The sequence below is a fragment of the Schistocerca americana genome, chromosome 2, assembly GCF_021461395.2.
Source record: "Schistocerca americana isolate TAMUIC-IGC-003095 chromosome 2, iqSchAmer2.1, whole genome shotgun sequence".
NCBI lineage: Eukaryota > Metazoa > Arthropoda > Insecta > Orthoptera > Acrididae > Schistocerca > Schistocerca americana.
The window spans coordinates 900,948,591-900,972,843 of NC_060120.1; the positions used below are offsets into that span (position 1 = coordinate 900,948,591).

Sequence of the window (24,253 nt, forward strand, 5' to 3'; positions counted from 1 at the left end):
GGTAACCAGAAGGTGGCAGGGCAAGGCTGCAAAGAACAGTGTCGGGAGGCTGTGGGGGGGAGGGGGATGGGCAGCAGAAAAGGAGGGGAACAGAGAGAGGGTAAAAGACTGGTGTGTGTGTGTGTGTGTGTGTGTGTGTGTGTGTGTGTGTGTGTGTGTGTGTGTGTTGGCAGAGCACAATGAATTTGAGGTGACATGAATTAGGAGAAGGTTATAGGACCGGGGGGGGGGGGGGGGGGGGCCTCCACGCTCTCCTGACCTCAGCCCTCTTGTCTTTCATTTATGGGGGCATTTGAAAGCTCTTGTGTATGCAGCCCCGGTACCAAATGTAGAGATTCTTTGTGCTCATATTGTGTACGGCTGTGATACAATACGCCATTCTCCAGGGCTGCATCAGAGCATCAGGGATTCCATGCGACGGAGGGTGGATGCATGTATCCTCGCTAACGGAGGATATTTTGAACATTTCCTGTAACAAAGTGTTTGAAGTCACGCTGGTATGTTCTGTTGCTGTGTGTTTCCATTCCATGATTAATGTGATTTGAAGAGAAGTAATAAAATGAGCTCTAACATGGAAAGTAAGCATTTCCGGACACATGTCCACATAACATATTTTCTTTCTTTGTGTGTGAGGAATGTTTCCTGAAAGTTTGGCCGTACCTTTTTGTAACACCCTGTATATGTGTGTATGTAAGTATGTGTCTCACATAATGGGCACCTCTTACTGCTCCATGCTACTGCTTCATGCAATCACAAAAATGAATTACATGCACTAGTTAAAAAAGTTAAATAACTATAGTTTGAGAGATGTAAATGATGGATCAAATGTAAATGTCTGTAGAGAAGCTAACATTAGGCACAAACAGCACAACATTAATCAGGACCTCATAAAGCAACATATGAGGGATATGTTGGGTTTGTGATAGAAGAAGAGAATTTATGTACAAGATGTCAAAAACTGGTGCAGAAGAGACATAGAAAGAAATTAAAAATACAATTGAATCTTTAACTTTTGGATTTTCTAAAATACTTCCATCAGGAGAAAACAAAATTTGAAGAACGAGGACAGGAAATAACTCACACACAGATGAAATGTCTACAAGCACATATAAAACTATAATGGTCACTATCTTTCAAAACTAATTACATCTTTGTGCACTAAAGTAAAGGGAAGAATGAAAGTTCAAAAGAAGCCATCCATTATATTTACACTTTTTAAGTAAAACATAGTTACAAGTATTTTTGTTTCATTGTCACAATAACAGAAATTTCATAAAGAAGACAATAAAGAAAATAAAAATGATAATTGCTTACATGCTTGCTTGATGTTTGGCACACATAGAAACATGTAACAGAACAGATATGTTACCAGCCTCCGAGCCACCATTTTTTTTTATTTTTTATTTTTTTTTCTTGTTTACATACATAATACAACACAAGCAGATATCCATACTTTGTGTGACTGTGTGTTTGACAGTGTATACTTAAACCAGAAAAAGAGCAGTAGGTTGAAAGCCGGTGATCTCTCTGTGCTGTTGCATGTTTCTATGCATAATATTAATTAGCTATGGGTGAGGGCTGCCTTTCCTCACTTTTGGTTGTTTTGTTAGCTTTACACTATGCTTAACTAACAGAAGTACAACAGTTATAATATTACAGATCATTTTTGTCCCTGTTTAGGTTTCTTAGGAGTATACCTAGCTGGGTATGTGCTGGAGACAACAAAGAGTTGGGAAGCGGTGTTCCAGACAACTGCTGCAATAAATTTAATTGGTTGTGTTATGTACGTAATATTTGGAAGTGGAGATTCCATTGTGTGATGTTGCCAGAAGCTTTTAATGAACAAAGTATTCAATATTGTAACACTAATACAAACCAGAAGAAATAGAACTCATGGTCCAGTCTCTGTGCCATTCATTCAAATTTTATGTCAGTTGAATGGGTTTCACAGACTTCTCCACTTCAGGAAGTGTATGACTGGCATGCAGATTATAAATGGAAAGTTAATTGGACAAGCAAATCAGACTATCAGTATTCACTAAGACTTAAATGGTACTATAATTGTTAGGTAGGCTCAGAGACTGAACTCTTAAAGTTTGGGTGTCAACAGATAAGAGAAGGACCTAAGGAAGTCAATGCCTACTTGTCTACATTTTCTGGTGCTCCCAAGTACTGTATGTAGATTTATGATTGTGTGCTTGGCTTCAGACTGCCAGAAAGTAATCATGGTACTCAATCTCTCAAACTTCAGTTGCTGACAGACAAAAATTTCAAATGGGCCTACTGTCTAGACCAGAGCTGAGGACGTGAGCTGCCCGCGGGCTTTTGTATCACCTTTTGTCTTGTGGGCATGATGCATGTGCAGCGATCTCTTACTCATGAACAGGACTGCCAATAATACACAATTGACAGCTCGAGTTTGTATTGACATTACTATTCTTTGCATTGTCATAATTATCACAGTATGACAATGTAATGAATACTTACAAGCCAATATAACATGTACATAGTACTTTCAGAAGTGTTGCCTTAAAAACCAATCTTCTGTTATAGAAAAGTGCCATGGAATGAAAAAGTAATAATAGTTACTTTGTAACAATTCTGTCACAGAGAAAAGCAAATGAATTTATGCAAGTGTGCAGGCATTTTTGTCTCTTAAGACTTTGGATGTTTTCATGCTAGTTGGGAGGGGAAAAAAGAAAGAAAATGTTCAAAAACAACATTGACACCACTAGCATACTTTACAAAAATATGGCACATCGCCATAATCAGACCCCAGCTCTGCCAGGAAGGATTTAAAACTGCTGATGCCCTAAACCATGCTATTTCAATTTATCAACTGTTTGTACAACAATGTCCATGACATGACTTATTTCGGCACATTTTGCCAGCAGATCAGCGTGAGTTGGGATGCTTTGTATTGTTGCTGGTATTTTCTGATAGATACCAACTTCTTTCACCAGTTTGTTATTAAAGCAACTACACCAGACTTTTGACCACTCGTTGCAGGAGCTCCACCTGTTGCAATCAACAAAGATTTCCTCTACAGGAGTCCTATTTGTCATCAAGGTTTCCTAAGTAAAAAAGTATGTCATCACCCTTGGTTGTATCATGCATTGGCACTAAATCAAGGAGTTCCCTCATCAAGTTGAACTCAGTGTCAACACCTCGTACAAGTACTGCAAGCTGAGTGTCATGTGTTACATCTGTGATTTCATACAAAACCAGAGAGAGAGAGAGAGAGAGAGAGAGAGAGAGAGAGAGAGAGAGAGAGAGGGGGGGGGGGGGGGATCTGTAGTCTTATCTTTGTCACATTTCCACTTAATTTGGTATTTCTTTTATGCATCTGCACACTGTTTCCATGAAAGGGGAACTCTTCCGAAAACTGGAAGAGACTCTGGACACAAGATTGTTGTGGCAGTAACAAAACACTGTTCAACAAGTTCTCCATTGCTGAAGCGACATGCTGTTTTGGTTATTTTAAGAGATATGTGATAGCTCACTCTCAATACACCATCATGTTGGGTGATACGGTTGTCTTCATGTAAACACGTTAAAAGGGAGAAGTAAAATCGAGGGTAAAATTATGTAATGCTTTATAAATAATGGTAACATTTTCAAGATATGACATATATCCATATGAACTTTCTCTCTTTCCTGTTTTGGGTCAAGAAGTTTGGCCTTCCTTTCCACAATACCCAAAGCGATTACAAATTTATCATGTGGGTTGAAGTATAAGGATTCAATTGATATTCATTTTGAGGGTCTTAATGTCTCATCAGCCATTTTATTCTAATTAATTTTGTCCTACCACGAACACCAAAGAAACTTCGATACTGATAACACATAACACCAAATTAACAGGCTCACCTTGCAACGTGAGCACCAATAACAAACGAGGGATGTTTGCCGAGAGGTGGAGGAGGAACTGCTGGCTGACAGCACTCATGGGCAAACAGTTTGGGCCCTCATGGACACCCATGCTCACCATAGCACTTTGGCTGCCCTTGGTCAAGACTGTTGTCATTTCTTTGACAATTCAGTATTAAATTCAAAACAATGTGGTCATCGTTATATGTATGTATTTGTGTTATATCTACTGTGAGCATTGCATCAATTACCTCTCTAACGGAAGAGTCATTTTTTCCCCCTCAGTTATAGTACCCTTATTTAAATGTATTAGCTGTCAATTTCTGTTTCTCAAATATATTTAAAAAATCACTTTCTATTTACGCATGTTTCTCTCAGCAACTTCCATTCACAAAAAATTATAATCTAATCTGTAGTTTTGTTCTCTACACGCTATGATTTTTATTGTTAGAGATATGGTGGTGGTTTTCTTTTTTATGGGGGGGAGGGGGGGGGGGGAGCACTCCATGATTGAATTCAATTTATACGGTTAAAGGAGTAACTTTTATAGCACCTTTTTGTTGTATTCAAATTATTATTTGTTCCTACATGAGAGTATTTTACATTTTTTAATATTCTTACCAATATGGAACATCAGAAGATATACTCTTCAATAACCGCATGATATGCAGAAGGAAAGCATGAATGCTGTGATATTTCCACAACAGAGCTTACATGTCTGTGATAAAATGTAACATTCCAAATGAATTACATATAACAAAAATAATACCTATTAAAACGTGATTTTATTTTATTTTATGTAAGTATTATTGTTCATCTTGAGGATGAACTGAAATTGTCTATAATAGTTATAATGTGAACAAAAAAACTTTATCTGATTCATTTTCATAACGATTGTTGTTGGTCAGTTTGTTTACCATGTGAAGAATGTGGGTCATGCTTATTGTTCACTTATAAAGTGTTATTAGTTAGTAATTATTATGTTAAAAATATAAAATATTTAAGGCTTTGTCAGAAAATAAGTCTCTTTTAATCTAACTCTTGAAATGTTATGAGGTAAACAGATTCCACTGAAACTCCTTATTAACGCTCTATAACAAATGACGTGTGCTGCTTCAGCTAAAGATGTCCATCATTTAGGGCCCTATTAACCAAAGCAATTGGGAGAAGAATGTTTAGTGTCATTAATGTAGATTGCGTAGAAAATACAGTTGTCTGCTTCTCTGTCTCATAATCAGTTTCATGAGTTCTGCTGTTTTGAAAGACTTATGCCAGGCCATTGAAACACATGTAATAATAAGAATAAGAATGATTTATTGATATCTTTGGGTTCTGTTTTCTCTTTATTTCACCTGACGCATATAATAATGACCACTTGAAGACTGTTCTCTGCCATACTCTACATCTCTCCTAATCTGTCTCCCCCATCATCACCACTCTTGCTCTCCTTCATAGCTCACTGTCATTGCTTTGCTATTTCTGCCTTGCACTGTTCTATTTTTCCCCCCCACGATTTTATACCTACCAAAAATAAATTCTGTAGTTTGCCAATGGCTTGCTGGCTGTAGCGAACATAGTTTTATTTGTTTATTATTTAATTCACTACGATAAAGATTACCAGAGTAATTGAGTTGAAATATATGTTCTACTCAGTGTAATCTGTTAACCAGTCACTTGATCGACATCTAGACTGATTTTTTTCCCAAAGTGTATTTGAGATTCAATTTTTGTTTCCAGCTTGTCTTTTAAAAGATGTGTTTGTTGACATGAAATATACTCTTGGTTAAAAATTTTGTACTGTGTTGCACACATTTTGTTATGTTTCTTTGTAAAGCAGTTTAATGACAATATTATTCATCATTCTGCAAGAAAAGTTGATTGATTCAGTGATATGATACTAGACTGGCACATTTTTTTGACAAAATGAATGCTTTTAAGAAGACAAGGTAAACCTATCGCATGACAATTTCTTCTATGTTTCGATGTCATCCTCATTTGCTTTTATTCTGTTGTATCTTGGACACATTCTAACTTTTCTGTATGTTAATAAGGTAAATTAGAAATATGCTGTTTGTTCTTTTAGCAGTATTTGCCATCCTGTCATGCCCTTTTTATTGTCATTGTCTGAATGTACATGAAAAGTATTATTATTAAACAGGTTATTACAATATAAAATCAAGGGAGCTTCCTTACTTATGATGTTAATATTGCCCACTTTCAGCTTAAATAGAAATGTGTTAATGTATTTTCCCTAGGTGGAAAGTTACACCTTCAATATTTTTATTTGTAACTAATTATCAGTAAAATGGAATTCACAGTAGCCAGTTTAATGAAGTTGACTGCTAAGAATAATTTGCTTATCAGAGCAAACAGAATTTCTTGGCCTTGAAGCAAAAAACTTTTTTTTTTTTTTTTTCAAAGGAAAAGTTCATTTATTTTTGACATTTATCTTTTTAGGTCAATACAATTTGTCCAAATTTTTCCAGCCACATTTTAATTCAGTCTCAATTTAGTAAATAATCAGTGTTAGATCAGGGAAGTGATGCTGTCAGTATATTCTCAATTTAACTTAACATACTAAGGATGGCTTCAAAAATAAATCCAACAGGAAGGGTCATACACCAGCTAATAACACTGTAAATCACAAAGTTGTTAAGGAATCTATACATGACTGTAAGGGTTGATAAGGTAATGCAGTTCATCAAATGTCATTAAAAGGACAGTATGATTTTTCGTTACTTTATAAGACAAAATGATAGATGGAGAGCATGAAAAGGTAGACTAACAAAAGGAGGCATTCCAACTCCTCTGTCATAAAACATTGATACTAATTTGACAATTACCTATGAAACCAGAGCATTGATTTATGTGGATGCTACTGCAATTTCCACTAAAGAGGAAACTTCCTACGAGATAGAAAATAAGCCTTGCCTGTATCCTGGATGAGCTATCCATTTGCAGGACCAATTGCAGACTTCTGGTACAGAGCCGAGTGGGAGGTCTGAATCAGAGGCTCATAGGGCTGTACTACAAGCAGGGAGGCAGCTACATGGGTAGACAGGGACTGTGTTGTGGGTCGGCAGGAGAGCCAACACCATGTTATTAGAGGAAGCCGAAAGGCACGCGTTTTAGCTCACACAGGCTGGCGTGAGGTCTGGAACAGGACACGGAAATTAGAATTTAGAAAAACGGACGTAGCTGGTGGAATACTTAACTTAAATCCATTAATGATGAGCGTCGCTCTTGACTGTACATTATTCACAATATCAATAGTAACTGAACATGGCGCCTTGCTAGGTCGTAGCAAATAACGTAGCTGAAGGCTATGCTAACTATCATCTCGGCAAATGAGAGCATATTTTGTCAGTGAACCATCGCTAGCAAAGTCGGTTGTACAACTGGGGCGAGTGCTAGGAAGTCTCTCTAGACCTGCCGTGTGGCGGCACTCGGTCTGCAATCACCGATAGTGGCGACACGCGGGTCCGACGTATACTAACGGACCGCGGCCGATTCAAAGGCTACCACCTAGCAAGTGTGGTGTCTGGTGGTGACACCACAGACTGGACAGTTTTTTAGGTTAGAGGGTCTCTGGGAAACGCAAAAAGGGCTTCAGGCCCAAAGGGTGCAGGTCGAACACAGGAAGGATATAGATCCAGGAACCATTGGTGTAACAGTTGTAAATTGCCATAGCTTTGTTGGGAAAGTACCAGCGCTCCAAGTGCTAATAGAAAGCACTGATGGTGGAAATCATTACAGGTACTGACAGCTGGCTAAAACCAGGAATTAGTTCAGTCGAAATTTTTGTGAAGAACTTCACTGGTTCAAATGGGACCACACAAATTGCGACTCGATGCGACATGCGCCTGCACCAGGTCATGCGGCGTTGTGGTTGTGGCACAGTTTCTTGCACCACGTGCCATGCGAGCACTGTGGGAGGGGTGAGGCGGGAAGGCGGTCCCAACCAAATGATACAACTGCTGAAAGGTCCTGCCGCATGTTCACTTCAGCATGGCACATATGGGCAGTGGAAGTATTGCCTATCCAAAAAATACGGCCTTACTCTATACTGAATTTTATTATTACTGAGTAGTGTTTTGCTTTTCGCCTTTTAAGCACTCAATCTCTTTTCGTTAGTACATAATAGTTTTCAGTTACATATATCTGTACAGTTGTTTTGTTTACTCTTTTGTTAATAACAATGCACAGTTCAATAACTGGTGAGCCATTAGCCACTGGGCTTATATCTTCTGCCTCCACAATGTTTTCAGATCGTAAGAAGGGACAGACGATTCATTCTGAAGGTAGTGATTAAGTAAGTAAGTAAGTAAGGAATATTATAAAATCAGCATAAAGCACATAGTTGACATAAAAAACACGAACTAGTTTACAAAACAAGATTTAAACATTCAACTATTTTAAACTCTTTTATTTTAAATACTTTACATAAATAAAGATCATTGTAATCTGATCACAGTATTCACTCTTGTCTGACATTTAATTCACAGTAATAACTTTGACATGTATGGCCCATCAAGTTCATATCCAATTTTCCTGTAGTAATTCCTGGTGCCAACACCTGAAAAAGGAGTAAAGAAATTTCATGAATGCTCTGCCACACATAATTACCACTGAAAAAGAAGAGGAAGAAAAGAAAAAGAAGGAAAATAAAATCAGCTCCATTAGTCCCAACATTTTCTTTTAAGAGACATGTCCACCACTTTTATTAACTACAGAACAGATAATCCTCCTGCAAGGCGTGAATGTTGTAACTATTGACTATAGAAGAGATGGAAGGGGGGGGGGGGGGGTTACACAGCTACGACAATTCTAGAAAACAGAATGCACCAAACCATAAATACACTAAGAGATCAAAAGTATCCGGACACCCCCAAAAACATACGTTTTTCATATCAGCTACAGTGCGCTGCGACCTGCTGTCAGGTACTCCATATCAGCAACCTCAGTAGCCATTAGACATCATGAGAGAGCAGAATGGGGCCCTCCGCACAACTCATGGACTTCGAACGTGGTCAAGTGATTGGGTGTCACTTGTGTCATATGCCTGGACGTGATATTTCCACACTCCTAAACATCCCTAGGTCCACCGTTTCTGATGTGATAGTGAAGTGGAAACTTGAAGGGACACGTACAGCACAAAAGCGTACAGGTCGACCTCGTCTGTTGACTGACAGAAACCGCTGAGAGTTAAAGAGGGTTGTAATGTGTAATAGGCAGACATCTATCCAGACCATCACACAGAAATTCCAAACTGCATCAGGATCCACTGCAAGTACTATGTATGACAGTTAGGCGGGTGGTGAGAAAACTCAGATTTCATAGTCGAGTGGCTGCTCATCAGCCACACATCACACTGGCAAACGCCAGACGACGCCTCGCTTGGTGTAAGGTGCTAAACGTTGGATGACTGAACAGTGGAAAAATGTTGTGTGGAGTGATGAATCACGTACGCAATGTAATCTGATGGCAGGGTGTGGCTGTGGTGAATGCCCAGTGAACATCATCTGCCAGCGTGTGTAGTGCCAACAGTAAAATTCGGCAGCAGTGGCGTTATGGTGTTGTGTTTTTCATGGAGGGGGCTTGCACCCCTTGTTTTGTGTGGCACTATCACAGCACAGGCCTACATTGATGTTTTAAACACCTTCTTGCTTTCCACTGTTTAAGAGCAATTCGGGGATGGCGACTGCATCTTTCAACACGATCAAGCACCTGTTATAAGCACGGCCAATGGCGGAGTGGTTACACAACAATAACATCCCTGTAATAGACTGGCCTGCACAGAGTCCTGACCTGAATCTATAGAACATCTCTGGGATGTTTTGGAACGCCAACTTCGTGTCAGGCCTCACCGACCGACATGGATACCTCTCCTCAGTGCAGCACTTTGTGAAGAATGGGCTGCCATTCCCCAAGAAACCTTCCAGCACCTGACTGAACGTATGCCTGTGAGGGTGGGCCAACATCATACTGAATTCCAGCATTATCGATGGAGGGCGCAAACTTGTAAGTCATTTTCAGCCAGGTGTCCGGATACTTTTGATCAGATAGTGTATTTACATTTACAAACTCTTTACAAGTCTGCCCAAACTCTTTGTCTTTAAATATGTCTGCTTGTGTCTGTATATGTGTGGATGGATATGTGTGTGTGTGCGCGCGAGTGTATACCCGTCCTTTTTTCCCCCTAAGGTAAGTCTTTCCGCTCCCGGAATTGGAATGACTCCTTACACGCCAGGCCTCAACCTCCGCTGATTTCAAGTTGCTGCCGCTCATACCTCACCAGTCATTCAACAACATCTTTGCCTTTGTACTTCCGCCTCGACTGACATCTCTGCCCAGACTCTTTGCCTTTACAAATGTCTGCTTGTGTCTGTGTATGTGCAGGTGGATATGTGTGCGTATGCGAGTGTATACCTGTCCTTTTTTCCCCTTAAGGTAAGTCTTTCCACTCCCGGAATTGGAATGACTCCTTACCCTCTCCCTTAAAACCCACATCCTTTCGTCTTTCCCTCTCCTCCCCTCTTTCCTGATGAAGCAACCATTTGTTGCGAAAGCTTGAATTTTGTGTGTATGTTTGTGTGTCTATTGACCTGCCAGCACTTTCGTTTGGTAAGTCACATCATCTTTGTTTTATATATATATAAACGCATCCCGCGTGGTATGTTTCCCTCATATATATATATATATATATATATATATATATATATATATATATATATATATATATATATATATATATATAGGGGTGCGGGGTGTCAGTGGGGTCAGGAGGTTGATGGAGTCAGGTGAAAGGTTTTGTAGGGGGCCTAAGGTTCTGAGGATTCCTTGAAGCTCCACCTAGACATCAGGAATGGGATTACCTTGGCAAACTTTGTATGTAGTGTTGTCTGAAAGCTGACGCAGTCCCTCAGCCACATACTCTCAATGATCAAGTACCGCGGTCACGGAACCCTTGTCTGCCGGAAGAATGACGATGGATCAGTCAGCCTTCAGATCACGGATGGCCTGGGCTTCAGCAGTGGTGATGTTGGGAGTAGGATTAAGGTTTTTTAAGAAGGATTGAGAGGCAAGGCTGGAAGTGAGAAATTCCTGGAAGGTTTGGAGAGGGTGATTTTGAAGAAGGGGAGGTGGGTCCCGCTGTGACGGAGGACGGAACTGTTCCAGGCAGGGTTCAATTTGGATAGTGTCTTGGGGAGTTGGATCATTAGGAGTAGGATTAGGATCATTTTTCTTCGTGGCAAAGTGATATTTCCAGCAGAGAGTACGAGTGTATATCATGCGCGCGCTCGCCCACACACACACACACACACACACACACACACACACACACATCCATCAGCACATATACAGACACAAGCAGACATTTGTAAAGGCACAAAACCCACATCCTTTCATCTTTCCCTCTTTCCTGATGAAGCAACCATGGGTTGCGAAAGCTTGAATTTTGTGTGTGTGTTTATTTGTGATTTTTCCCACGTGGAATGTTTCCCTCTTTTATATATATATATATCTGTGTGTGTGTGTGGGGGGGGGGGGGGGGGGTCAGTGTCATAACAACTGCTGATTTAGACAGTTTGCAGCAGGTATTTTATAATATACCATAAAATGTAGTTTTGCCCTGCGTGCTGCAAACATTGATGACACCCAGTGGTGACCTATGGACCACTGCACTCCTTTCAGTCTGTTCAGAAAACTGACTCTGGGCTCACAAAAATTTTATTTTGCCCCATGCACACCTCGATGTCCTCCATTCAGTCCATCTGTAAAACTGAGTCAACGTCATCCCATGATGAGTAACAAGTTGAGCACGAAGAATGACAAGACATTACTATCTTGCACTATAGGTCTTAGCACATGATTTTCTTGTAAAGGCATTACATTGTGATGCTGTATTGTAGCTGTTCCCTTTCATTATTAACCACTATTCTGAGTCTGATAAGTAATCTATAATTGTGTAGCATGCATTACTTATGGAGTATGTTTTAGCTGCCTTTTTAGACATGTAGTGTATTGATGAAAAGCCCTCGGGTTTTCATCCATGTGTGTAGTGTTAAAATATTGCAATGTTTTGAAGATTGTCATACTCATAACCTTCATGACAATTTCATACTCTGCTGGAACATACCAGTGGCTGTATTTCTTCAGTTTTTTCGTTATTGTACCACAATCTGAGTCTCGTGAGCTGCAACTTAGTCACAGGGAAATTTTCCTGTTGGTCCAGAATGATATTTATAAATATTTTTGTCCAGTTACATAACACAATATCTTTTTTATATGTCAGGTTATTAATTATGGTCTGTAATGACCATTTTTCAGACCTGAGTACACACAATTTTCTTATCATATCAAGTCGGCATATTTAAAAATGGTACAGTCACATTAATGAACCAAACAAGCTTTGTTGTATAAATATAAAATTTATGTACCACTTTCGTAGTTGGCTCCACCACTATGGTTATGCGCATAGTGCTCAGAGCCATTTGAGCCACTATGGTTATGAACTCCAGAGATTATCTGGCAGAAGTACATGCTTCCTAAAATTCGTAAACCCAACCACCCAAGACATCCCACTGTGGATGGTTGCTGTGCCCCCACAGAGAAACACTCTGCTCTTGTGGACCAACACCTTCAGCCTGTTACCCGTAACTTACCCTCCTACATAAAAGACACCAACCATTACCTCCAGCGACTCTCCACAGTTTGTAGTCATTTACCACCCAGCACTCAACTCGTCAGTGTCATTGCCATTTTGCTCTGCACTAACATCCCCAATGCTCATGGCATTGCTACTATTGAACTCTACCTTCCCCACACCCGACTGATTGCACCCGATTGCTATGACCTACTGCATCCTTTCCCATAATTACACCTCCTTTGAAGGCATCACCTACAAATATATTGTACAGCCATGAGCACAGGCTTGGCACCATCCTATGTCAATCAGTTCATGGACCTTCTAGTGGAACCTGTACTGGCCACCCAGAATCGCAAACCCCTCACTTGGTTCAGATTCAGTGATGATATCTTCATGATTGACCTGAGGGTGCGGGCACCCTATCCACATTTATCCAGAACCTCAACACCTTTTGCCTCATTTGCTTCATCAGGTCCTCTCATCAATCACTTATCAATCTCCACACATCCTCAGTCAAGTCATATAGAGCACTCCTCTTGTGACCATGCAGGACTGGAGCAACTGAATCAATTTCTCCACGAGGGTTTCAGCTATTTCTCATCCTGCCCTGAAATAAGAAACATCCTCCCCACCCCTCCCACAGTGGTATTCCACTGTTCACCCAACATACACAATATCCTAATCCATAACTAGTTCATCACTGTTCCCTACCTCCTCGCCTAATGGCTCATATCAAAGTGGTAACCCACGTGCAAGACCTGTCCCATATGTCCTCGCACTACACCTGCACCAGTCATGTCACTGAAGGCAGAGCCACATGCGAAAGCAGCCGTGTGATCTTCAAACTCAGCTGCAACCACTGTGCTGTATTCTACATGGGCATGACATCTAACAACCTTTCCATCCATGTGAATGGGCACCGCCAAACTGTCAACAGCTAGACCACCCAGTTGCTGAACATGCCACCCAACATGATACGCTTAATTTTAATGACTGTTCCACAGCCTGTTCCATCTGGATTCTTCACACAGAGACCAACTTTCCTGAATTGTGCATGCGGAAACTCTCCCTACAACATATTCTCCATTCCTGTAACCCCCTTTCACTAGTCCCTCTCCTCCATCTGCCTATCCCCTTCGCTAATCCCACTTCAGTCTGCACATACTTTCTACCCTGCCAGTGCATCTGCAAACTCTTTCCTCCTCTCTATTTCTCTCCTCACCCCTTCACCTCTCCACCCACACCCCTGTACAGCCCCTGCAGTTGCACCTAGTAGCCCTATTCTGTCCCCACTGCATCTCTGCATTCTCCCATGCACTAGTATCTTCCTCCCTCCCAACACTATCTCTCTCCCTCCCTGCTACAAGCCATCTCCTTCCTCCCACCACCATTCCTGGCAAAATGCTGCTCACGTCAGATGCAGCCACAGTTGGGCCTTAGTGGCCAGAGACAATAGCCATGTGCATGTGAGTTGTTGTGTGAATGTGTGAGTTCTGCTTCTGAGAAGAACTTTGTCAAAAAGCTTAAATATTGTAGTATTCCTTGTCTTACTGCCTATCAGTGACTCAACATGTTGCTATTCTTGCAATCTTCACAAAGTCCACCCAAACAGGCCTTGGAAGGCCCAATGATATAGACCAGCCGCCATGCCAACAGTGCTCAGCAGACTGGATGGTCACCCGTCCAAGTGCTAACCCAGCCGAACAACACTTAACTTCGGTTATATGACAGGAACTGTTGCTACCACTGTGGCAAGGCCATTTGCTAAAATCCTTATACTATAGAGTATATTATCACATAATTTCATGTAGTTTTAATGATGAATAATGGCAACTGATTTTCAAAGTGCTACCAAGCATCTTTTATTCCACCACAGTGTTAAAAAGGGTAAAACTTCCAAACTTTTAAGTGCCATAAAATGGAAACAGAGAGAGTAAAATATCAAAATTTGGTATGGTTACTTATCTCACAAGGGAGAACAATACGTTGTTCACCCAAATCTGTACTGCCTTGGAATGACCCAGGAGGAGTTGCTGCCATTCATCAGTTTTTTTATCATTTCAAAGAGGCCTTCAAGAACTTCATCAGAATTGGAGCATGTTGAGGCTCCATAAACTTGAATGTTTTCTGTGGAATCTTTTGTTAACTTTTACAAGAAATGTTGCTATTCTCCCTGAGAGTCTTTCAGTATATGTACTACTGTTTTGATTTTTCTGGGTTACAATAGAACCTCTTTCCCACATGCATTTGATAATTCAGTTATATCTCATTTCATCTGGGAAGAGAAGTTAAACATTTCCACTAGCTTATATTTATTTCCTAGATAACTGCAAGTTATTGCCCATAAATACAAAATTATAGAAGCAGCTGGCTTTATAGAGCCCTTACTGGAGTCTATATAGGTAAATTTGGTGAGCTAGGTGTGCATGCACTAATGGTTGTGCATGCCCATCGCTTGCAGCCATTACCTGAGTTCCTTCAGTTCACAACTCCCAATATTCGTTCAGTGTGTTTGTAATGATGCCGTAGCTCTACCGATATTCTTCCCATAATACACCAGCCATCCAGGGTCTGAAGAATTTAGCAAGACGAGCGAACAATGCAAAACATAGGCAAAACTTCACTGATAGCAGTCTCAGCTGAGGACTAGAGCTTCTGAGTTTCAGATCCTGGTATCAACATAACCAGGGTCTAATCACATGCCGGCAGTGATCTCATATTAACATTGTTCTTCTGTGTGTGATGTATAATACATTTAGTCCAGCAGGTAGCAGACTTTGACACATCACACTGTCAGTAGGGTGATCTGATGCCATGTCTATTCATATTTGTTCCCCAGAGGTGGCCCATCATTATATTAAACTTATTATTATTGATAGCTCTATGGTGTAGACATTTGGATCCAACCAGTTTGGTTTTCTTAATTCTCACACTGATGTAACTAATGGCTTGTCTCGTAGATCTTAGTAAAGTCATCTTTTGCAGACTTGTAAAGAGTTTGTAAATGTAAATACAGTATCTGGACACCTGGCTGAAAATGACTTACAAGTTTGCCCCCTCCATCGATAATGCTGGAATTCAGTATGATGTTGGCCCACCCTTAGCCTTGATAACGCATCCACGCTCACAGGCATACGTTCAGTCAGGTGCTGGAAGGTTTTTTGGGGAATGGCAGCCCATTCTTCACAAAGTGCTGCACTGAGGAGAGGTATCCATGTCAGTCGGTGAGGCCTGACACGAAGTTGGCGTTCCAAAACATCCCAGAGATGTTCTATAGATTCAGGTCAGGACTCTGTGCAGGCCAGTCCATTACAGGGATGTTATTGTTGTGTAACCACTCCGCCATTGGCCGTGCTTATAACAGGTGCTTGATCGTGTTGAAAGATGCAGTCGCCATCCCCGCATTGCTCTTCAACAGTGGAAAGCAAGAAGGTGTTTAAAACATCAAACTCTTTGTCTTTAAATATGTCTGCTTGTGTCTGTATATGTGTGGATGGATATGTGTGTGTGTGCGCGAGTGTATACCCGTCCTTTTTTCCCCCTAAGGTAAGTCTTTCCGCTCCCGGGATTGGAATGACTCCTTACCCTCTCCCTTAAAACCCACATCCTTTCGTCTTTCCCTCTCCTTCCCTCTTTCCTGATGAGGCAACAGTTTGTTGCGAAAGTTTGAATTTTGTGTGTATGTATGTGTCTGTTTGTGTTTCTATCGACCTGCCAGTGCTTTCGTATGGTAAGTCACATCATCTTTGTATATATATATATATATATATATATATATATATATATATATATATATATATATATATATATATATATATGTGTATATGTGTGTGTGTGTGTGTGTGTGTGTGTTCAACCACCATGAAAACATCCTTATATATTCTATGTGTATATTTTTAGCTATTTATTTTCATTGTGTGTAGCGGTTATAAAGCTGTTCGAAACTGTCAGCAAATGCTTCTTATGGAATTGCACGAAGCACTATGGTCACATGTTGTGACTCCCATTCATAAACCACTGTGCTTACACTGTCTTTGCTTGTCTTCAACTCTTCTGCTCTATGTCTCAAAAACTGCCAATTACCTGCAAGCATCCATTGCATTTGTGTCAGTGCAAAATGGGAAAACACAGAACCATACTGATTCAAGTGAATTTTTTCCTTTGTTAGAGCTTTTTGCATGGATGTATGGGAGAAAATATAAATTTCCATGCCACATTGATACAAGAGCAAAAACCACAGTCTTCTGTAAGAACGTCTCAATCTCCCACTTAAGAATCAATCTTACTTTGAAAAATACACCCTTTCCATACTGATCCAAGTGAAAAACCACACTTGGATCATTATTGCTTCCAGTTATGGATCTAATTTCATGTGAAAGTTTAAGTGACCCAAGTTCAAAATATTATTATGATGTGACTTACAGTTTGAGGTTCATGTAATGTGTTATATAAAAGTCCAAATAGGTGCTTATTTTTTAAAAGTATGATTGTATACATATTTCTCACAACTAACTACAGAGTAATTTTTCAACTCTGAACAAAAGAAGTTGTTGTTTATGTCTAAGTCAGCTGTGTGATGTCTGTTATTTTTTCAGTTTTGACAATGTTTATATTTTCTTTGGTTTCGTCAATTCTTCCTATGCTCTAAATTCTCTCTGGTGTGCACTCCATAATCTTTACTGCGCCCAAGTGTAACGTTGTTGTCTGCGTGTATATTTCCCTTCTAACATCAGGATGTCAGTGAAATGAACAGAAACAGACACTGTAGAGCAGAAAATACGTTAGTGTTACAAAGTGCATCGAGATATTCCGAAAGTAATGCGGATTTTTAGAGCGATCATTCATTCTACCAGCCACCAGACCTGGCGAATAATATCTCAATGTTGGAGGTAAGCACATATAAGAAGTATTGTTATCATGTAATGGAATTCTGAATGACTTGCTTTTACCTAGAACAACTTTGCTGGAGATCTGACACAGATTTTTCTTTCATAAGTCAAGAGTAAAATAAGAGGACAGACATCTTCATGCCTCGGGCATGGATGGCTGTCAGAAGCATAAACCTTTCACAGTACAAGACATAACTGGCAAGTTTCTGGATTTTGAAAACCTATCAGATAACTACAAAAACTACCAAACTGTTTTTGGAGGGGGCACAAAGAGATCACAAATGCGAAAAATTAAATTCTTCAAGAGCTCAAGCCTTGTGCATTACAATGATGACTACACAGGAAAGTAAGCAGTAATTGACCTCAAACCTAATGAAACAGATTTGCATGCGTTTCTACTAAGTATCCGAAATTACATACCTGTTCAGGCTAGGGCAACCAAGCCAATACCAAAAAAAAAAAAAAAAAAAAGACGCATGACATTAAAAAAAATCTTAAATTTGTTCCTCCTGTTCATCTGTTTTACTTGTCAATTCCCCATGTACCCAGAATAGGAAAGGGCAAAGAGGCCCAGGATGATGAAAATATGCATGTTACCCTCCCTATTTGGGGATGGACCTTCTTAGATCTTCAGTGTCTCAATGTGATGCAACTGTAATTCATTATTTGTTTACCAAAGTCATGAAGGTGATTTGCTTGGTGCAGAAACAAAACTTTGAATAGCTTTTTATATTTATTCTAACATATTAGTGCACACGTTTTCCGTTCTTCCACAACATTTTTGTATCATTGTCTTTATTCTTGCTTTTCTCCTTTCCTTTGGCATCCAAATCATTTAGTGTATGATTCTTCTCATTCATGATTAGCACGAGACTACACAAGAAACACATTTCTTACAGATGACACAATAAGAAAGTCTAGAATTCAAATGATCAAATTTCACATAACCCACTCAATATTATTCAATAGTTTATTTTCAACTCCATCACAGTTTCCTGCATCACATTTCTTGCTCTATGCACTTAATTATACCATTTCAATTTAAGAGATACCTGATATTACTGCTATTTTAACAGATCCATGCTCCTCCTTAGCAATCCTTTCAGCTTCTTCCATAAGTAACATTCCAAATCCTTGATGCTGGAACTTTGTAGGATCACGTGCATTCACTGGTACTACACTACCATAAACATGAAGTTCACGAACTATTGAAACTCCACCCTTAAGTTCAGACCTGTAATTGAAAATTACTTCATTAAGTAACAATCGTAATATTAAAAAACACATAGTTCAGTGTTAACCAGTGGTTTTGTATGTTGTACGTGAGTATGGTTTTTCATGTTCATATTACTAGAAGTAACTCAAAGCTCTCGTTCTGCACATACCATCCTCAATTTACATTTTGTCCTTGTTTCTCTCCGCTACTCTCAACTGGAAGTTATTGCAATTTAAGAGTGGTGATCAGAGAGAGGGGGGGAGGTAGAGAGAGGGGGGGAGGTAGAGAGAGGGGGGGGAGGTAGAGGTGGGGAGAGGGAGGTAGCGAGAGGGGGGAGAGGGAGGGAGGTAGCGAGAGGGGGGAGAGGGAGGGAGGTAGCGAGAGGGGGGAGAGGGAGGGAGGTAGCGAGAGGGGGGAGAGGGAGGGAGGTAGCGAGAGGGGGGAGAGGGAGGGAGGTAGCGAGAGGGGGGAGAGGGAGGGAGGTAGCGAGAGGGGGGAGAGGGAGGGAGGGAGGTGGCGAGAGGGGGGAGAGGGAGGGAGGGAGGTGGCGAGAGGGGGGAGAGGGAGGGAGGGAGGTGGCGAGAGGGGAGAGAGGGAGGGAGGGAGGTGGCGAGAGGGGGGAGAGGGAGGGAGGGAGGTGGCGAGAGGGGGGAGAGGGAGGGGAGAGGGAGGGAGAGAGGGAGGGAGAGAGGGGGGAGAGGGAGGGAGAGAGGGGGGAGGAGGGCGGAGGGGGGAGAGTGGGGAGGTGGGGGAGGGGGGAGAGGGGGGAGGTGGGAGAGGGGGGAGGGGGGAGGGGGGAGAGGGGAGAGGGAGGGAGAGGGGGGGAGGGGAGAGGGGGGGAGGGGAGAGGGGGGGAGGGGAGAGGGGGGGAGGGGAGAGGGGGGGGGAGGGGAGAGGGGGGGAGGGGAGAGGGGGGAGGGGAGAGGGGGGGAGGGGAGAGGGAGGGAGAGGGGGGAGAGGGGGGGAGAGGGAGGGAGAGGGAGAGAGAGGGAGGGAGAGGGAGAGAGAGGGGAGAGGGAGGGAGGGAGAGAGAGGGGAGAGGGAGGGGGGGAGAGGGAGGGGGGAGAGGGAGGGGGGGAGAGGGAGGGAGGGAGAGGGAGGGAGGGAGAGAGAGGGGAGAGGGAGGGAGGGAGAGAGAGGGGAGAGGGAGGGAGGGAGAGAGAGGGGAGAGGGAGGGAGGGAGAGAGAGGGGAGAGGGAGGGAGGGAGAGAGAGGGGAGAGGGAGGGAGGGAGAGAGAGGGGAGAGGGAGGGAGGGAGAGGGAGGGGAGAGGGAGGGGGGAGAGGGAGGGAGGGGAGAGGGAGGGGGGGAGAGGGAGGGAGGGAGAGAGAGGGGGGGAGAGGGAGGGAGGGAGAGAGAGGGGGGGAGAGGGAGGGAGGGAGAGAGAGGGGGGGAGACTGAGGGAGGGAGAGAGAGGGGAGAGGGAGGGAGGGAGAGAGAGGGGAGAGGGAGGGAGGGAGAGAGAGGGGAGAGGGAGGGAGGGAGAGAGAGGGGAGAGGGAGGGAGGGAGAGAGAGGGGAGAGGGAGGGAGGGAGAGAGAGGGGAGGGAGAGAGAGGGGAGAGGGAGGGAGAGGGGGGGAGAAGTGGGATATTTATTCTCAGATTTGCTCTAGCTTCTGGGTTCTTTATTCCAGTTCAATCATTACTCCACCTACTTACTGGACACAAAAAACAAGCAAATTACTTATTATAACCCTCACTATAAGATCAACAAACTTTTACTGAAGACATATTAGCATTCTGTAACAAAACATTAAATTATCATTGGTCCACAAAACCAAACAATAATAATTCCTAATTGAAATTAACACAAATCCACGCAGGACTATTTTGTTGTGCATTTATTACAATATTAAGCACAATTTCAAATACATCTCACAGTGCTGAAAATCACATGCTCATCAAATGGAGGCACTATGCACAAAAGTTATACCGCCCAGTGTTACATTACATTTATTATTTTCCATGGATCCCTTGAAGAGGGTGTAGATAACAAGCCAATCCCTATGGTGACACGGTAAACTGAAAACAACAGCATTCACTATCCAAATCCAGTGTAATGCAGTCCAGGTAAACAACAGCCAAAGTCATAGTTCTCTTCGTAGAGGCACAGTTGGATAATAGTAGCTAGCAAAGAAAAACTTGAGAGTGAGGCAGCTGCTACTGGGAAGCCTCATTTGGCCTGTTATGGAATTTCATGTGACCGGCCTGTGATACCAGCACCTTTCCTGCTGGAGGCACCCTTGACATACGCATATCAATGTGTTTGTATCTTCCATTTACACATTTGGAAGGGGTAACTAAGCTACTGTTCAAAGTTAATACCCCAGTGTATAGTGCAGAAACATACCATTTCACTGCAAAATGGGCATTAAAACCTTACACTTATAGTGTTTATTTTGTCTGACTGCCACCTATAACTCCTTTCAGACACACGTTAAACACTTTATCAATCCAGTGTGATTGGCAACTCTGCTTCTGATCTCTTTCATCCTCTGTTTTGTCATTTTTCTGTGCCATTGGTCCTCCCCATTTTCTATTTTCGTGTATTCTTTATCTGGTAAAGATTTAACACACTGAAGTCAGATTTCCCGCCACTGTAGCACAACACGCCATAGCAAAAATGAAGCATTTTGAGAGCTCTTTATTGTGGTGTATCACTAGAACTGCATAGTTTCTTAATACACAAGTTGAATACGACACCCATAAAATACGGCACATTAGGTTCAGAAGCACTGAAGTCAAGATGGCAGCTGCGTAATTTGCTTGTGTCAGCCAGTCACAGAAAACACGCAACATGTGATCTGGTCAGTCAATCACAACACAACTTTTTGTCATGCAAACACACAAATTAATAAACACACAATACAGAAATGGTCAATGCTATGTCTTCCCATGCAATTTTGGTGGTATCAAAATAAATATATACATATTATATATAAAAAAAGATGAGGTGACTTACCGAACAAAAGCGCTGGCAGGTCGATAGACACACAAAATTCAAGCTTTCGCAACAAACTGTTGCCTCATCAGGAAAGAGGGAAGGAGAGGGGAAGACGAAAGGAAGTGGGTTTTAAAGGAGAGGGTAAGGAGTCATTCCAATCCCGGGAGCGGAAAGACTTACCTTAGGGGGAAAAAAGGACAGGTATACACTCGCACACACGCACATATCCATCCACGTGTGCGTGTGTGCGAGTGTATACCTGTCCTTTTTTCCCCCTAAGGTAAGTCTTTCCGCTCCCGGGATTGGAATGACTCCTTACCCTCTCCTTTAAAACCCACTTCCTTTCGTCTTCCCCTCTCCTTCCCTCTTTCCTGATGAGGCAACAGTTTGTTGCGAAAGCTTGAATTTTGTGTGTATGTTTGTGTTTGTTTGTGTGTCTATCGACCTGCCAGCGCTTTTGTTCGGTAAGTCACCTCATCTTTTTTTATATATAATTTTTCCCACGTGGAATGTTTCCTTCCATTATATAAATATATACATATATCTAAAACCAAAGATGATATGACTTACCAAACGAAAGTGCTGGCATGTCGATACACACAAACAAACACAAACACAAACCCACATCCTTTCGTCTTTCGTCTTTCCCTCTCCTTCCCTCTACCCTGACGAAGCAACCATTGGTTGCAAAAGCTTGAATTTTGTGTGTATGTTTGTGTGTCTATCGACATGCCAGTGCTTTCGTTTGGTGAGTCACATCATCTTTGTTTTTAGATATATTTTTCCCACGTGGAATGTTTCCCTCTGTCACATCATCTTTGTTTTATATAAAACAAAGATCATGTGACTTACCAAACGAAAGTGCTGGCAGGTCGATAGACACACAAATATACACACAAAATTCAAGCTTTCGCAACAAACGGTTGCTTCATCAGGAAAGAGGGAAGTAGAGGGAAAGACGAAAGGATGTGGGTTTTAAGGGAGAGGGTAAGGAGTCATTCCAATCCCGGGAGCGGAAAGACTTACCTTAGGGGGAAAAACAGGACAGGTATACACTCGCACACACACACATATCCATCCGTACATACACAGACACAAGCAGACATTTGTAAAGGCTAAAGCCCACATCCTTTCATCTTTCCCTCTCCTTCCCTCTTTCCTGATGAAGCAACCGTTTGTTGCGAAAGCTTGAATTTTGTGTGTATGTATGTGTTTGTTTGCGTGTCTATCGACCTGCCAGCACTTTCATTTGGTAAGTCACATCATCTTTGTTTTAGATACATTTTTCCCACGTGGAATGTTTCCCCTCTATTTTTTTATATATATATACCGGTCATTTTTGAAACACCCTGTATGTATATATATATATATATATATATATATATATATATATATATACACATACAGGGTGTTTCAAAAATGACCGGTATATTTGAAACGGCAATAAAAACTAAACGAGCAGCGATAGAAATACACCGTTTGTTGCAATATGCTTGGGACAACAGTACATTTTCAGGCGGACAAACTTTCGAAATTACAGTAGTTACAATTTTCAACAACAGATGGCGCTGCAAGTGATGTGAAAGATATAGAAGACAACGCAGTCTGTGGGTGCGCCATTCTGTACGTCGTCTTTCTGCTGTAAGCGTGTGCTGTTCACAACGTGCAAGTGTGCTGTAGACAACATGGTTTATTCCTTAGAACAGAGGATTTTTCTGGTGTTGGAATTCCACCGCCTAGAACACAGTGTTGTTGCAACAAGACGAAGTTTTCAACGGAGGTTTAATGTAACCAAAGGACCGAAAAGCGATACAATAAAGGATCTGTTTGAAAAATTTCAACGGACTGGGAACGTGACGGATGAACGTGCTGGAAAGGTAGGGCGACCACATACGGCAACCACAGAGGGTAACGCGCAGCTAGTGCAGCAGGTGATCCAACAACGGCCTCGGGTTTCCGTTCGCCGTGTTGCAGCTGCGGTCCAAATGACGCCAACGTCCACGTATCGTCTCATGCGCCAGAGTTTACACCTCTACCCATACAAAATTCAAACACGGCAACCCCTCAGCGCCGCTACCATTGCTGCACGAGAGACATTCGCTAACGATATAGTGCACAGGATTGATGACAGCGATATGCATGTGGGCAGCATTTGGTTTACTGACGAAGCTTATTTTTACCTGGACGGCTTCATCAATAAACAGAACTGGCGCATATGGGGAACCGAAAAGCCCCATGTTGCAGTCCCATCGTCCCTGCATCCTCAAAAAGTACTGGTCTGGGCCGCCATTTCTTCCAAAGGAATCATTGGCCCATTTTTCAGATCCGAAACGATTACTGCATCACGCTATCTGGACATTCTTCGTGAATTTGTGGCGGTACAAACTGCCTTAGACGACACTGCGAACACCTCGTGGTTTATGCAAGATGGTGCCCGGCCACATCGCACGGCCGACGTCTTTAATTTCCTGAATGAATATTTCGATGATCGTGTGATTGCTTTGGGCTATCCGAAACATACAGGAGGCGGCGTGGATTGGCCTCCCTATTCGCCAGACATGAACCCTGGTGACTTCTTTCTGTGGGGACACTTGAAAGACCAAGTGTACCGCCAGAATCCAGAAACAATTGAACAGCTGAAGCAGTACATCTCATCTGCATGTGAAGCCATTCCGCCAGACACGT

General features: G+C 42.0%; 2 protein-coding genes across 2 annotated transcripts in view; one reads left to right on the forward strand and one right to left on the reverse strand.

The window, feature by feature from the left end:
• Nucleotides 1-6,039, forward strand: part of LOC124595890 (solute carrier family 17 member 9) — an 84,506-nt gene extending 78,467 nt beyond the window's left edge. The window contains exon 8 of the mRNA XM_047134798.1: nt 1,681-6,039. Within this exon, the coding sequence (XP_046990754.1) occupies nt 1,681-1,820 (140 nt within the window). The 3' untranslated portion in view covers nt 1,821-6,039. The remainder of the gene's footprint in view (nt 1-1,680) is intronic.
• Nucleotides 6,040-8,280: 2,241 nt separating this feature from the next.
• The window catches only part of LOC124596244 (elongator complex protein 3), an 87,416-nt gene continuing 71,443 nt past the window's right edge, over nt 8,281-24,253 (reverse strand). The window contains exons 9-10 of the mRNA XM_047135311.1: nt 18,462-18,643; nt 8,281-8,446 (exon numbers count right to left, since the gene is read on the reverse strand). Coding sequence (XP_046991267.1) covers nt 8,370-8,446; nt 18,462-18,643 — 259 coding nt within the window. The 3' untranslated portion in view covers nt 8,281-8,369. The remainder of the gene's footprint in view (nt 8,447-18,461; nt 18,644-24,253) is intronic.